Raw genomic sequence first — 15,656 nt, forward strand, 5'->3', positions numbered from 1 at the left:
GGCCTTCTCGTCTTCTTTGCTGTCGCTCATGATGTTGTTGTTTCTGATACTGTGGCGCGCGCTGGAACGAAATACCTAAGACGAAATGCAGATGTCACGAACTCTTCGCCAAGGTCTAACACCGTGATATAGATTCCCTACTAATAGCCCCCCGATCTACCATGCATCTATCTAGGTAACCATATATGACCATATAACTTACACATAACGCTTATAGCTGGGCAAACCAATTAATTCGTCATTCCATCCCAAGCCCGACTTAATCCCATCCATTCGAACATACTAACTACATCGTAACATCCAAGGCCGGTCAATTGTCACCTATCTACTACTAGGTAGGGTTAGATAGCGAGGTTCCAGTTGCAACCTGCGATGGCGTCAAATGATGCCATTCACGCTAAGCACTTCATCGTGCATCCCTAGACCGACGAACCCCTGAGGCTCCCTTCCCTATCGGAAAACCACCCATTGGCTCACTTGGTAAAATGCAGGTAGAATAGTATGTAGGGGACCCCAGAGAGGTTTATCTATCCCAGTCTCGCTTCCGCCCTCTTGGGAGGTGGGGTGGTGCTTTGTTTTCTTTTTTTCGGCTCGATGCGATGGATGGCATGTTTTTTTTTTTCCATCCATTACACCGTACATGATTATCTTTAATTGGGCCAGCGATCCTCTCTCCAAACCCCGAAGTAACGTCCTCGGCATTTGTGCACTGCTTACCGACGGCTCGCGAAACGATTAAAACACAGCTGCCTAGAGTCTAGAGCTTCGTGAGAGAAAGTGTCAGGCGTCTAAAAGGAAGCTCGTCATCTTGGTAATTCTTGAGTGCGCCGAGGTGAATTGGATCAGATTGTTTGTTGTTTGCGGAATCCACAATGGCACCCGTGAAGCGCGTTGCTGTTATCGGCGCTGGCCCCGCTGGCGCCATCACGATAGATGCTCTGGCGCAAGAGAAGGCATTTGACGTCACACGGGTGTTTGAGCGCCGAGAAGGCCCAGGAGGAACTTGGTAAGCTTTTTTTTAAAGGCTTTCTGTCTCGCTTTAAGCAGAAGAACTGACCCCCGTGCTGAGGATCGGCGACAAAACTCCACCTCCGCACCTCTCCGAGTTCACCTCCCTCGCAGCGCGGTCGGCTGACCAGCCGGTACCAATCCCGCGCACCCTCCCTGCCTACGCTCCCAAGCCATCACAGCCGCGGTATACGGACTCGTCAGTATACCCGTACCTCGAGACCAACGTCGACGCGCTGCCCATGCAATTTTCCCAAGAGCCCATCCCGGTCGAGCGCAGCGAGGCGTCCATCGCCGTCCACGGTCCGGAGACGCCGTTCCGGCACTGGCACGTACTGCGACGGTACGTCGAGGGCCTTGTCAACCGTCAAGGCTACCAGGACCTCGTGTCGTATAACACTACGGTGGAGCTGGTGGAGAAGGTTGGCAAGGAGTGGAAGGTGGTGCTGCGGAGAGAGGGCGAGAAGACAGACTACTGGTGGGTGGAGTGGTTCGACGCTGTTGTGGTGGCGAGTGGGCATTACTACGTACCGTATATACCGCAGATAGAGGGATTGGAAGAGTTCGAGAGGAGGAGGCCGGGAAGCGTGATCCATAGTAAGCAGTACAGGGGCAGAGAAACGTTTAAGGGCAAGGTATATATATCTACACATCCAGCACCACCACCTAGCATCACATCCTTACCTATCAGGGCCTCTACTAACTTCTCTACTTCTAGCGCGTAGTAACCGTCGGAGCCTCAGTCTCAGCCGCCGACATCGCCTTCGACCTCGCGCAAAACACTCAAACCCCCGTGGACGCCGTCATGCTCGGGCACACCGCGAACGGCTACTTCGGCGTCGAGGCCTTCAACCACCCGCTCATCACCCAGCGCCCATCCATATCGCGAGTCGACGCCGCAACGGGAACCGTGCACTTCGTCGACGGCAGCTCGGTGGCCAGCGTCGACGGCATCATCTTCGGCACGGGGTACACGTGGACGCTGCCGTTCCTGCCCAGCGTCAAGGTCCGCAACAACCGCGTGCCGGGCTTGTACCAGCACGTCGCGTGGGTCGAGGACCCGAGTTTGCTATTTGTGGGCGCGGTGGGCGCCGGGCTGACGTTCAAGATCTTCGAGTGGCAGGCCGTGTTGGCCGCGCGGCTTCTCGCGGGCAGGGCGACGCTACCGCCGGTGGCGGAGCAGAGGAAGTGGGAGGAGGAAAGGATTACGGAGCGAGGGGACGGGCCGAAGTTCACGCTTATCTTCCCCGAGTTCGAGGAGTACTTCGAAACAGTGCGCAAGCTTGCGGGGGTGGGTGAGAAGGGTAAGGGCAGGCAGTTGCCACCGTTTGATAAAAAGTGGTATGAGACGTTCATGAGCGGCCATGAAAGGAGGAAGAATATGTGGAGGAGACTGAATGCTGCGGCCCGGGAACAGCTGCAACTTCAGGCGAAGTTATGAGTACTAGGTACCTACTTCTGGAATTAAGAGCGAGACAATATTTTCTGAACATTGCAGATAGGGACCTAGATAATGTGTATTTTTAAGGCTACTTGTTAAGGCTTGCTATGACTTCTAGATTACATGCTCGGGACGCTCTCCTAAGAATCCAACTATCTATTTAGAATTATTACTTGCCCTCGGGAAACCGCACGTAGATTCGCTGCCTTGGCAAACGTCAAATAACTGCTAAAGTTGAATGTAACCGCAACGAAGAAAATGATAAGTTCAAGATGAAAGGATTATAACTTGTATTAGGCATATAAGGGGGTACATTAGATTACCGGGAGAGGGGGAGTGGGAAGCGGGGACAATACTCCCTCCCATTCGTGGATAGGGGAGATAAATAGGTGGGCCTGCCGATTCCTTATCATAGATGAATGCGCCTGGGAAGTCTGTCGGAGCTCGCGACATACCTACAACAAAACAACCCTCCGAGCAGTTAATGTAGTACACCATGCCCAACCGTCCCATAATCGCCATAGCCGGCCTCGCCATCGAGACCTCCACCTTCACCCCCTCCCGCACCCTCGCCCCCGCCTTCCACCCACAGCGGGGCACCTCCGAAATCCTCGCCAAGCACCCCTTCCTGCACCCCTCCACCCCCCTCGGCTCCGCCGCCTCCTGGCACGGCGCCCTGATCGGACACGCCCTGCCGGGCGGCATCGTAACCCTCGACGCCTTCGAATCCCTCTCCGCCGAGATCATGTCGCGCCTCGCCACAACGGGAAAGGAAAAAATCGACGGCCTCTGGTTCGACATCCACGGCGCCATGTGCGTCGCCGGCCTCGACGACGCCGAGTCCGAGCTGCTGCGGCGGTGCCGCGACGTCGTGGGGCCAGAGGTACTAGTATCGGCATCGATGGACCTGCACGGCAATGTGTCGCGCGCGCTGGCGCACCAGCTGGATTTGATCACGTGCTACCGCACGGCGCCGCACGTGGATGTCGTCGAGACGAGGGAGCGCGCGTGTCGGAATCTGGTGGAGGCCCTGCAACGGCGGCGGGCAGGTGATGATGAGGCGGGGGGCAGGCCGTTTAAGGCGTGGGTGCCGATCCCGATTCTGCTTCCCGGCGAGCAGACGTCTACGCGGGATGAGCCGGCGGCGCATATATACGCCGCTGTTCCCGAGGTTGAGGCGGAAGAGGGGGTTCTCGATGCAGCGATATGGGTCGGATATGCGTGGGCCGACGAGCCTCGGAACCACGCCGTGGTCGTGGTGACCGGATGGGACAAGGACGTTGCTGTGCGGGGTGCCGAGAAGCTGGCGCGCTTGTTCTGGGACGCGCGTAAGGATTTCAAGTTCGTTGCGCCGACCGGTTCGTTTCGAGAATGTCTCGATACGGCGCTGGCGTCTGATAAGCGGCCGTACTTCATCTCGGACTCGGGGGATAATCCTACGGCGGGAGGGTCGGGAGACGTGACCTGGGGTCTCACGCAGCTACTTGCGCGTCCGGAGTTCAAATCGGAATCTGGTCCCAAGGTCATCTACGCCAGTGTTCCTGGACCTGAAGCGGTCCAAAGGGCCGTTGATGCAGGTATTGGGGCAACTATCACTGTAACGGCTGGAGCAGAAGTGGACGATATTCACGCGGGACCGATCACCATGACGGGCAAGGTCCACTCCATCAAACACGGCGATCAATACGCCGAGATCGAAGTGGTGCTGCAAGTCGGCAGCGTCTTCGCCATCTTGACGAAGCTGCGTAAGCCTTACCACCGCGAGAGCGACTTCACAGAACTCGATCTTGCGCCCCGGTCAGCTGACATAGTGATTGTGAAAATTGGTTACCTGGAGCCGGAGCTGTACGACATGGCCTCAGACTGGATGCTTGGTCTTACGCCCGGCGGAGTTGACCAGGACTTGCAGAGACTTGGTCATAAGCGGATCGGTCGTCCGATGTGGCCGTTTGACCGCGAATTCGATAAGCCTGATCTGTCCGCGAGAGTGATTCCCATGTCTAACGAACCGCTAGAACCATAGCCTTGGTCATTTTCAAATCTAACTTTTGCTCCGAGGATCTGTAATGGCTTGATCCTGATTGATTACCCACTACTAATGCACTTTTTTCTTTTTTTTTTTTTGACAATATCGGAGTTGCCTACTATACCATACGCCTACGTAAGCACGTGTAGCCCATGCCACTGAGCTGCATTTCCGGCAGTCCGGATGGCTGCCTCTTGAATTAAAGGGGTTGGATGTCTTATTCAGAAAAAAGAAAAAAAGGAAAAATGAGGACTCGCGTCTGATTATCCTGATAATTCAACAGAAGAGCGCTATGATCCATTTCGGCAAGATTCTCGAAGAAAAGGAAATCAATAAATAACTTATCTGAGTCAGATTGCCATGCATAACACATAACGCCGCGGGGATGCGACGCTCTGCTTACCATACATTGCGAATCTCTTCCCCATCAAGGATAAGGATTATTTTGGCATGTTATTTCAACCATAGATCTAGAAAGAAAAAGCCATTGATCTACGCATTTTCCGGATGCGGCTGAGGGGAAACTCCTTTGCCATGTGGCATTAGGCTTGGGTACGGTAGCATCCAGGGGAAGCTGAATGAGAAAGGATAGGTATCCGCTCCCTGACGTTAAGTTTCAGCTTTACAGCTATAATAATAATAAACCTACCCGGCATATAGTTACAGCATAAGTACATACCTACCTAGGTAGGCATGTAATTATTCCATGTGCGTTTGTGTACGAATCTCGTGGGGGTTGTTGGGCTGCTATGAAATACTATTGGCTCACCATCGTACTGGGCTAGGCCAAGTGCCTGCCGGCCTACAGCATTGATCTAGACTTCTATCAATCAACAAGATCTAAGCAGCCGCTAAGCCCTGTGTCTGTTACCAACTAGACCACAAGGGAGGTTCATAATCAGCCAAACTAAACAGCCACCCAGAGCCTCGGACAGCCCAGCTAGAACCAAAACCTGCTTGGCTGACATTTGCCAGGTAAGGATCATGGATGGGTAGGACATCTTACCGGCGTTGAGGACAACGCTAGGACACTCTCCATTCATACATCTGCCAAGCGCTGCCCGACCAGACTATCCTAGATAGATAGGTAGGTACCTATCTTATATCGTCGTTTAAGCCCAACAGTTAGATTCATCGATCTCCTGAACTGCCGACCCGAATTTCGCCCCACGAACTCGCTAGTACGCATCGACTCACAATAGGTATAAGTACTGGTGCTCATAAAAACTCCGAAACGTAGGTCCCGACATGTAGGTACCCTATCGACGTGCTGTGATCAACTAATTACCTCGCCTTGATGTGCTATACATGGAGACATACACCTATTCCCAAACAAGGGGGATGACTTTGGAACACAGGACGGACCATGATGACTTCCACGAGACTTCCGAAAATGTGGGCGATGATAAGATCGTTGCCCATGATCCTCGCCTGGGCCCTAGCGTGAAGATCGAGAGTCTAAGTCCTAGTACTAGTCTAGGCCAGTACGACCCCATGACCGGCGGCCCGTCAACTTCACCAGAGAGTTATACTACCGGGACGAGCCAACAAGCCTCATTCATTCATAGCCAAAGCCCAGATTCAGCAGCGTTGCCGTATACCTAGATACCTCACTGCACCAGAACGTGAGCAGAGACATAGAAGACACGATGAACATCACTATGTATCAGGTTCATCAGCCCATCTCGGCCAGTCTTCCGAACAAGCGCAATATTCCCCAAGCCCAACCCGTTTGCTGCCGGGAGCATGGGAGCATCACAAGGAGAAGATACAAGAACTCTACATCGAGCGAAACATGTCGTTGAACGAGGTGGTAGAGGCGATGCAAAAAAAGGGTTTCACGGCGACGTGAGTTATCACCCATCTATCCTCTATTGGTGTATAACACGAGGAAAGCCGCGCGCTAATTTATCAACAGCCCTCGGATGTATAAAGCCAAGTTCTCGCAATGGGGCTTCGTGAAGAACAACAAAAAGAAGGACGTAGCCATGATGCTTCGACTGCAACGCCAACGAGGCGCCGTCGGCAAGCCCACGGCCTTCCACCGCCACGGAAGGTCCGTGGACATCGAAACCTACATGAAGCGCAAGGGTGTCTCGAGCCTTGACCTCGTTGCCGCGCCTGCAGTCGACGCCACCAACAACCTGCCGGGCTACCTTCGCGTGCTGACGCCGCCACCGTCGGCTCATCCTCAGTACATGACTTTGCCCTCGCACCTCCACGCGCAGGAAGTGCTCGTTTCGTGTTTCAAGGACCTGACACTAAGTTGGCGAGATTCGATAGCGTCTTCTATATCCACGTCTTTTGAGGCCGATTTTGACGTCTATTTTGATGGTGAACTATGCGAGGCCACACGGGACTTCAGCAGAGCATGCTGGTTCTTCTCCCGAGGCCACAACCCCCTCGGTGCTTTGCTCAGCCAACGCGCCTTCTCCTCTCTACACCTTCTAATAAAAAAGCCATCCGCGCTCGGTTTATTCGACTTGTTAATAGCCAGCGTGATATCCCCGGACCATGGCCTCGCCAAGGAACTGTGGAAATACTTGGCGGGCTACGCGGAGGCAACCATTGGGGCGTCGAGTACCTTGCACCGACTGTTCAAGGCGCTGGACGAAGTATTTCGTGCCAACACGCTAGCAACGGCGGTTGACTTCGTCTTCAGCTGCATGGAGAGCATCCTCGGGATGCTACTCGAGACGAATGAGTTTTCGAAGACCATCGCGCCGTGCCTTGGCATTTTCCTGCTAGGCGGCTTGATCCTCTTTGGCTCCACCAGAACCAATCTCCCATCGCTTCGCAAAGCGGTGGCTTCCACTTCCTCGACCCTATCATCCTCACAAGACAGTAGAAGTGGCCGAAGTGGCCGCGCGCCAGACATAATGAGGCTAATCGAGCCAGCCGCGTATCTTTGGCAGAATGGGCCCACGGACGAACACTCCGCTCGACTAGCCTACGCCTCACTACAGCTAGTCGACGAAGTATCAAACCGGTACGACTGGACGTACTGGGTTTCGTGGCGCGTGATCGCGTACTTCCACAGGAGCCGGTGCGGGGATGTCAAGGACAACAATCCGCGACACGCGCTCGCGCGCTATGCCTTAAGAATGGCCATCGACGCCGCGGAAAGCCGACGCGGGTTCCGCGAGTCGCAAATCTTTGAGAACATGCAGACGTTGGAAGCTTGGCATCGAGAGGCGGGGGATACGGCGCAGGAGCTCGCGGTTCGGCGTAGGAGAGAGAAGGGGTTGCGAGATTATTTTGACATGTTGCAGCAAGGTGCCGGAGCAGACATATCCGGAACTCCGAATTCGCAATGATTCCTAATTACGTGTATAAGCCACCTTTTAGATAACGGAAGCTCACGGGCCCTTTCAAATTTTTCCTGACTTGCCGTGAATCATGCATGCCTCTACCCCTGATATATCGAATTGCCCCTGACTGCTGTATGATTAGGTGCCCGGGTAGTCACGAATCCACACAACACGCAATATGTCAAGACGAATTCTCGAGATCGATATGTAGGATATCCGCGCAAACACTATAAGCAGGTCATTAACTTTCATTTCTAAGAACAAAATCGTTATCATAATCTGCCAGGGGGTGTCGCTGTCCTTAACCGCCCGACCTACTGTTGAGATGCGACAACCCCGAGCGCCAAGACGCCCATCGTTCTCCAGCGCTCATCAATACTATTATGTCGTTGGAATGGAACCACTTGCCATGGAAAACATTTGAAAAATTCCGAAAATATAGTGAGCGAGTGTATAGGTCCACTAGCTCGATATTGAACCAACTTTCTCCTCCCACCAGCTCTTCCAATCAACGATCTTCCGACCCGTGCGCGCCTCCTCGGCCGCGAACACCATGGCATGGCTTCGAATAATCTCCTCAAGGCTACATCCGATGAATTCACGCTGGGCGCGCGGGGCAGGCCACCCATGGTTCTTGACGCGGTCAACCGCCAGTATAAACTGTTGGGTAATACCATGGTCGCCGCCACCATGGCCTAGACTCTCAAGCTTAGGGCGGTACGACCGCTGCGTGCCGTCTCGGAAGTCTTCTATGGTTATCGTCCGTGAGTCGGCATATATCTCGCCCCACGTCCCGTACACGTACGTAAAGCGATGGCATTGCCGCTTTGTCTGCGCAATCATGTGGAAAGTTGCTTGCTTGGCACCGCGGTTACCTACTTCGTCTTTATATGCGCTTTGCCGTTGTGAGGGTGGGAGCGGGTCTTCGTCCCAGCGTATCGTGACGACTTGCTCATCGCACACATCGTTGTCGGACTCGAAGACGCACCGCCCAAACCAATTTTGCGAATCAATTTCTTCTTGTGTTGTCGACTCATTGTAGTCCTCGGCTAAGCGTCGTAGTAATTCCGGCCGCGCTTGCTCAATGTCACCTCCGAAACTTTCGATGTCCGGTAACACGACACTCATCGGCCACCGCGTATTCCCCGTTTCAAGGCCTTGGTGCCGTGCACTCTCATACACACGTTTGCTCGAGTACATGCACTCGGGCTCAATAGGACAACTCAGACAATTGGTAGCAGAACCGGCAGCTTTAGGCTTCCGGCTCCGTCGAAAAAACTGTAATGATCCCGTAGAGGCGATTTCAGAAGGGATATGCGGGGGTTCATCAGATCCGGGGTCGGCCGGTGAGCAAAGTAGCCACATGATGATATCCATGTCATGACAGCTTTTAGTCAGGAGGGAAGGTGCGGTGCTGGACTCCTTGCGCCAGTTTCCACGTACGTAGGAGTGAGCGAAGTGCCAAAAACCAACAGGCTCAGTGTGTACAATACTGAGAATTTCGCCGATGGCTTGGTCCTCGAGCAATAGCTTCCGTAGCATTATGTTATGCGGAGAGTATCGTAGGACATGGCCGACAGAAAAGACCTTGGTGCTTTGCAAAGGTGCCATGGCTCGATACATGCTGACGCAGTCGTCGAGAGTAGTGGCGAGAGGCTTCTCGCACATAATATGTAGATTGAGCGGGGCGAGAGCCATGACAACGCCATGGTGCATCTCATCGCGAACGCACACGAAAGCAGCATCGACACCCTCAGGTACATCCTTTTCGCCAGCAGCTTCTCGCTCGCGGCGTCGGAGTTCCCACTCAACGAAGTCACGCCAGCCAGCAAAGCTAGAGCCCTCGGGCGCATGCTGTGCTTTGTCATGCCAGATGAAGGTGCGGACGAACTCGTCACGCTTATAGGGGTCAGGCTCGCAGACAGTGGTGACGATACCGTTGCTGGACTGGATGGTGCAACGACCATAGACACGGCCGCGAGATCCAGCGCCAATGATGAGAACTCGAGGTGGTCTTGCGGACATAGGCGGTGGTGTGGGCGGCCTGACCTCAGTGCCTGCCGGCTCATTCTCGAGGTCTGCCGGGCCCTCGTCTTGAATATTGTGGGGGGCCATAGTGATCAAGGTGACGTATAGAAATGAGAATATATCTTGAAGATCAGTCTTCACTATGCAATGCTAGCTTATGGCAAATATACAAGACTATAGAGCCTCATGAGAGAGTAGACGTGTGTGAGGTCTGGAGGTGAGGCATGGAGGGAAAGCCTAATAGAACCTGGAACTTAAAGATTCCCAGTGCCCATCGAGCCTATCGGACAAGATCTGATTTGGTACCGAGTCCCTCTCACTGGCTCCTTCCCAGAGATAACATTGAAAAGGTAACCTATGTATCCATGGATGCTAGGCTAGTACCCAGATTTAAGCGCTAATTTTAGAGGTTAGAGACATCAACCCTGACCCCCATCCCGATGATAGGGATCTATCTGGATTCGATGGAAGGAGCTTCCCCAAATACACCTACAAAGAATACACGACATCGAAAGTGATGCGATAAGGCAAGTGCTACTATGTACTTATTGGAAATGTAGTACAATGCGACTTGAGTACATATTAATAAAACGAAGAATGTAGGGAGAGAAATAAAATTACGGTTGATAGATCGTGAATAGGAATGACATATTAAAATGAAAAGGAGTAAGAAGAGATGCACGAAAATAATTAATTTTTGTAGAACAATCTGCAATGTTGTACTACCACGAATGTGGGAATGGAATATATACTATCATACGACGGCAAAATTCATCGAACAGTTCTGACACAGGACTATTTCACAGGGCGCGTAACTCAGTGGTAGAGTGCTCGCTTTGCACCTAGCGTGATTAACTCACATGCGAGAAGTCCAGGGTTCGATCCCCTGCCCGTCCATACTTTTGGTTCCCCCACAAATTAATAACCTTATTCTTTTTTTCTTTTTGCCCTCCCCTTTAACCTCTTTCTATGCCTCCATTATCCATACCCAACCTAGGATAATTATAGCATCGTTCCTCTTTCATACCTACATATGTACGTATCAGTTCTTTCAGGGCATCTTACAATCAATGGTATTGTCCTTTCAACTGCATAGCCATGAAACAAGACCCAGCGTAAGAACAATACTGACTCCTAGGAACAATGTGCAAATCGGGGTATTAATTAACTGCTCAATCGCGCAGTTACCCCTGTATCTTCTCTTGTTTCCATGAGTTCAATAAAAATTATTTTTTGAAGAATAACATGATTGTTAGCCTATCTAGGTGAGTGAGTGATCTCTAGCAGTGCACTGATTACCTAGATAAAGAACGATACTGCAAGGATGATGTACTGCAGACTTATCCCGAATGTTTTCTACTTTCCTTGGGGATGCTTCATGGAACTTGATGATATAGGCCTACCCGCTCATTGTCGCATCGAACACAACGAGTTTTCTTGCGCCTGTACGCAGCAAGACGATCTCTTTGTTCAATTCTTAGAGGACTGGCGCGCATCTAGAGCAGAGCTTCTCCAAATCGACCCAGAGTGCGCCGTCATTGTCGTCATCGAGTTAATGACGAGGTGGGGACTGGATACGACAGGCTTGTTCGAGGGTTACAGCGAAAGTATCGAGGAGTGGAGGGAAAATATGGCGAAGCAGGCGATGCCATATAGTCCCATTGCGAAGGGCAGAATCGTAAAGAGGAGGTGTAACGGTCGAGGTAGCAAAGCCAGGTCTGCTCTGCTCGCTTACCGCATCAACGGGACTTGAAGGTGGAACAGGTACACGAATCCGCAAATTACCTACCTACCTACCTACCCACCCACCTCATGATGCGGCCTCCGAGTTAACGAAAATTGGCGTCATGGTGTGATCTGCTGGATTTCAGTCACGTCACGTTTCCTCTGTAATGTGTGGTTCTTGGTCATTTATCACTGTTGGAATTTAATGGAGGCGAAAAGGGGGATTTTTATTAAGGAATGAGGAGCGCAACCAATATCTACCGAGGAAAGATGTGTGTTTCTATTGAGGAATTACTTCATGAATATACCTATGGATGTAGATGTATTTGCTTGCTCATCATCATTGGCATTACCTTGTATTGTAAAGGTGATTACGTTTCACTGCTAACCTAGGAAAGAAGACCAGAAGGCACCCCATGAGGCCCCAGGCATATGTATAACCCCCACTGGAAAGCTCGGAGGCACTTACCATGCCAAGTTGCCCCAAGTCAAGTCGCTGGTTATTGGAAAGTGTCAGAGTCAAGCTTGCGCAATAAGCAACTTGAGCAAATGGCAGAAACGAACCATGAGAAACATGGAGACAGCCTAGTGCTACCTAATCTCATATCACAAGAAAAATGGGATGATAGGAGTCTCCTTTACATACTCTTTGCGGTACAACTTTGGCGCAGCGATTTCCATGTAATCAAAGACGTTGGAAATGTGCCCAACTCGCTAACTTGCACATAATAGGTATCATAGTTACTAACAATGGACAGTCTGAAGTTCTTTCCCAGAGAAATTATCGAAATCTACGGATGTAGGGTTCAGTTAGTCCTTCTTAATGGATTAGGTAACCATGAGTTGGAAAAGGGAGAGGGGCTTAGGGGAGGAAAGTAAAGAGGGACAAGGGTGAGAATGCTAGGTAGTGTATGTATTTCAACTATTAATAAGTAGGACGAGTGGGCAAATATCGGCATATATAAATAGATCACATTTCCTATAAGATACTTAAACTCACAGCTGTAGGCTAGAGTCGTAACTTATGAAGTCGTTTGCTTAAGTGAAGTTTCAGGTGAGTACATATGGCACTGATTTAAAATTGTGGCCCTCCCTTCATATCCTCTCCCTTGTGTCAAGCTATGTAACTAACATGTGTGAATCTAGATGAGCCCATGGATTTTGAGGCTGAGAGGCTATTTCTCTACCACATGTGCATATGAGGCAGGTAGTTATTTCTACTTATTAGTATCCATAGGTAGTTAGGCCTAGTGCGAATGCTCCAGTATCAATGCTACTGAGGTGTTCATGACGTCGAGAATCTTCAGAACATTTTATTTGCTGATTATTGTCTATCAAATTGAACCAATTCCCTAATTATGTGTAACTATTGAATGAGTCTTTTCATACAACATTCAATGTTGCAATAGGTGAGTGAAGGTAAGTACTACTAGGTACATGTACATGTGTGTATGTAACTTGAAATCCCCCCTTTTTTCGTTTACATAATTGCAAAGATAGCTACATATGTAGTTAAGTACATACGTATCACATTTTTTAGGTACGCGTAATCTTTCACTAAAGCTTTGACTATCATAATCTGTGCATAAGAGCCGGTTGCAGTGCAAAGACTACAGCGGGACGTGGCTGCATATAAGACCCATACTTTCTATTTGATTGGTTCTAAACGGCTTTTCACTCTCGATAGCGCCCATCATATACCGCGAATGGATTTCCTTGGTGAGATCAGTAGCCAAATTTAGCTCACCATCAAGTAAAATCTGCTAACCCCCGCATGTTCCAAGCTTGTGAGCTCAATTACCTCGCTTTTACTTCTAAATAACTTGATTTTGAAAAAATAAAGCACAAAACTTCTCGTCTTTTTCGTTTTCATTTTCCTACTTTGGAGTTCCTATCCGAGAGACCGGATCTCCCTCCCCTTTTCTAATTCTCCCCCTTAAGAAAAGTAACAGCACAGCTTTACGCTGTCAGACCATAATACAAACATTTGCCATCCCTCTTACTCTACGTTCGTTTTACTATTCGCATGTTTCGCGTCCCGTTTACCGGTTTCCTTTCGGTTGTTAGGTCCTGTTGCACAACCGCAAACCCACAACAAAAATCGGCAAACAACCGTGACAATGGGGATAGCTGAGCGGAGGTCCCTTCGCTCCTGTATTACACGGCCAACTCGCCCACAGAAAACAATACTCGCTGTTTTCGCCTTTCTATTCATATTCTATAGTTTGACTCCATCCGATAGTCCGCTAAGATCATTTTTTCGGTTCCAACATAACGTTATCCAAGATTATTACCAGAATAACCACCCGAGCGATTCTTGGCTCTTTAAGCCGCAGCCTTACCCGGTCGACCCAATTAACGATGTCGCCATAATTATAAAAACTGGGTTTGGTACCAGAAATCGAGTTTCAAAGGCGTTGCAAGCGTTGGGCAACGAGTCCTTCTTTGCCGATACCGTTGTCGTCCAGGACTTTCCACTACTCCCCGACCAGACGAATTTGACATTGGCAAATGGCAAAAAGGTGCCGGTTGTTGATATTATTAGGTGGAACCTAGAGCGAGGCGCATTGAAGGGCCATGAGCATGATGAACGGATAATGAAATATTCAACTCTTTGCGAGGCCATCGAGGGCGAAGAATGGATGCTCGCGGATGGGCTGGGGAAAAACATGGGTTGGGAAATTGATGCAATGAAGGTTTGAATTGGAAAATATACATCTCGACCAAGCATAAATCAGCTAACTTGGACTTAGTTTCTTCCCAGCCTCGAGTATGTCTGGCAGAACCTACCAAAGAAGAAGTGGTATATTATGGCAGATGATGACACCTACATCATCAAATCCTCCCTGCTCCTTTTATTAGGGCATCTAAATTACGGAAAGCCACACTTCATCGGGAACCCGGTCGGAGATTACAAAGGCCGTTTCCCACATGGTGGGTCATCCGTGGCCATGTCCGGCGCCGCTCTCAGCAAACTATTCGATCAACACCCCGAGGTTGTAGCCGAAGGTCATCAGGAGTCACCAACGGCGATCTGGGGCGACAAACTGCTTTCTACGACGTTCATGAAAGTTGGTATCTACCTTGATGAGAGCTACCGACGCTTCTTTAACGGTGAGCCCCCATGGATGACCCGGATGTGGATCGACCGGTTCTGTCTCCCATTACTTTCATTCCACAGCCTAGGAAGTGGCGACACTATGCTCCATGTTGGCGAGACATTCAAGGATATGACAGAACCTGTATTCTGGGGGCAATTGGGGAAGATTTACGGTGCACCTGATTTCAAGTCGTTTATTGCCGAGCCGATCCGAAGTAATATTGACTTTGTTGGGCGACTCGACGAATACAGCACGACTGTCGATGAAGTCAAAGAAGTAGACGCGTGCGTCAAAATTTGCCACGAGCATCCAAACGATTGCCTGGCCTGGACTTTCGATCTTGGACGTGAAAAATGCCATTTTGCGCGATGGGCGATCGTTGGAGATCACGTTGAGGGGAGGTTTTCGGGCGTGAATGGACAGCTTGGTCAGAAGTTAGAAACCTCGTGTCATTCACCACGATAGAGCAACTTCTTCCGTTTTTTTTTCTTTTTCTTTCTGAGCTTCTTCTATGTATATATTATATGGATTGGGATGAAGCAAATTACGGGCCTCACGCATGTACTATCCGGGTGGATAGTGTTATAGAATTGTCAAGAGGAAAGGGAGACAAGAGGAGTATGAATTGGAATGATACCCGGGTGGGCTATAATCTGTAATGAATCCTAGATGAACATACATTAATCCTAATTGGACTCAAGAACATTTTTAGACTACCTAACTTTGGATATACCGGTATTTGGTAATGATGCTGCTGAGTGAGCAAATCCTTATCCCCCTCCATATCCCGTATGTAGCCGTCTAATCCAGTAAACACTTCTAACCTAATCAAATGCACGTTATAATGCAGTGTGACGCTGCAAGATTGCCAGCCGCCGCACGCCGACATACAGTACCTACTACATAGTAGGTGCCAAGTACATAGGAAAAGGAGTAAAGGTTTAGATACCTACTGATAAGTTATCTAGAATTGGGGTCCTTGGGGAGTTGGGCACGCGATTCAATGTTTGGGCAGG

At 50.3% G+C, this 15,656-nt stretch overlaps 5 protein-coding genes and 1 non-coding gene across 6 annotated transcripts; 5 read left to right on the forward strand and 1 right to left on the reverse strand.

The window, feature by feature from the left end:
• The first annotated feature begins 125 nt into the window (after positions 1 to 125).
• Positions 126 to 2,515, forward strand: GGS25DRAFT_485265 (FAD/NAD(P)-binding domain-containing protein). The gene is made up of 3 exons (XM_049260533.1): positions 126 to 1,006; positions 1,070 to 1,643; positions 1,727 to 2,515. The coding sequence occupies exons 1-3, from the start codon at positions 873 to 875 to the stop codon at positions 2,447 to 2,449; spliced, it is 1,431 nt and encodes a 476-aa protein (XP_049117534.1). The 5' UTR covers positions 126 to 872; the 3' UTR covers positions 2,450 to 2,515.
• A 182-nt stretch (positions 2,516 to 2,697) lies between these two features.
• On the forward strand, positions 2,698 to 5,152 carry GGS25DRAFT_220614 (Microcystin LR degradation protein MlrC). Its single transcript, XM_049256957.1, has one exon. The coding sequence runs from the start codon at positions 2,946 to 2,948 to the stop codon at positions 4,470 to 4,472; it is 1,527 nt and encodes a 508-aa protein (XP_049117535.1). The 5' UTR covers positions 2,698 to 2,945; the 3' UTR covers positions 4,473 to 5,152.
• Positions 5,153 to 5,783: 631 nt separating this feature from the next.
• Positions 5,784 to 8,020, forward strand: GGS25DRAFT_530657 (uncharacterized protein; the record flags this gene model as incomplete). The annotated part of the gene is made up of 3 exons (XM_049265403.1): positions 5,784 to 6,070; positions 6,111 to 6,323; positions 6,394 to 8,020. 3 exons carry the CDS (start codon positions 5,784 to 5,786, stop codon positions 7,790 to 7,792), a joined length of 1,899 nt encoding a protein of 632 aa, XP_049117536.1. The 3' UTR covers positions 7,793 to 8,020.
• A 228-nt stretch (positions 8,021 to 8,248) lies between these two features.
• On the reverse strand, positions 8,249 to 9,811 carry GGS25DRAFT_513797 (NAD(P)-binding protein; the record flags this gene model as incomplete). The annotated part of the gene is made up of 1 exon (XM_049262918.1): positions 8,249 to 9,811. The coding sequence occupies one exon, from the start codon at positions 9,809 to 9,811 to the stop codon at positions 8,249 to 8,251; it is 1,563 nt and encodes a 520-aa protein (XP_049117537.1).
• An 808-nt stretch (positions 9,812 to 10,619) lies between these two features.
• On the forward strand, positions 10,620 to 10,711 carry GGS25DRAFT_t36. Its single transcript has one exon. It is a non-coding gene; the product is annotated as a tRNA-Ala (tRNA).
• A 2,415-nt stretch (positions 10,712 to 13,126) lies between these two features.
• Positions 13,127 to 15,358, forward strand: GGS25DRAFT_485274 (glycosyltransferase family 31 protein). The gene is made up of 2 exons (XM_049260534.1): positions 13,127 to 14,235; positions 14,293 to 15,358. Exons 1-2 carry the CDS (start codon positions 13,660 to 13,662, stop codon positions 15,103 to 15,105), a joined length of 1,389 nt encoding a protein of 462 aa, XP_049117538.1. The 5' UTR covers positions 13,127 to 13,659; the 3' UTR covers positions 15,106 to 15,358.
• Positions 15,359 to 15,656: the final 298 nt, after the last annotated feature.

Source organism: Hypoxylon fragiforme (genome assembly GCF_022984875.1).
Source record: "Hypoxylon fragiforme strain CBS 206.31 chromosome Unknown GGS25scaffold_4, whole genome shotgun sequence".
Taxonomy (NCBI): domain Eukaryota; kingdom Fungi; phylum Ascomycota; class Sordariomycetes; order Xylariales; family Hypoxylaceae; genus Hypoxylon; species Hypoxylon fragiforme.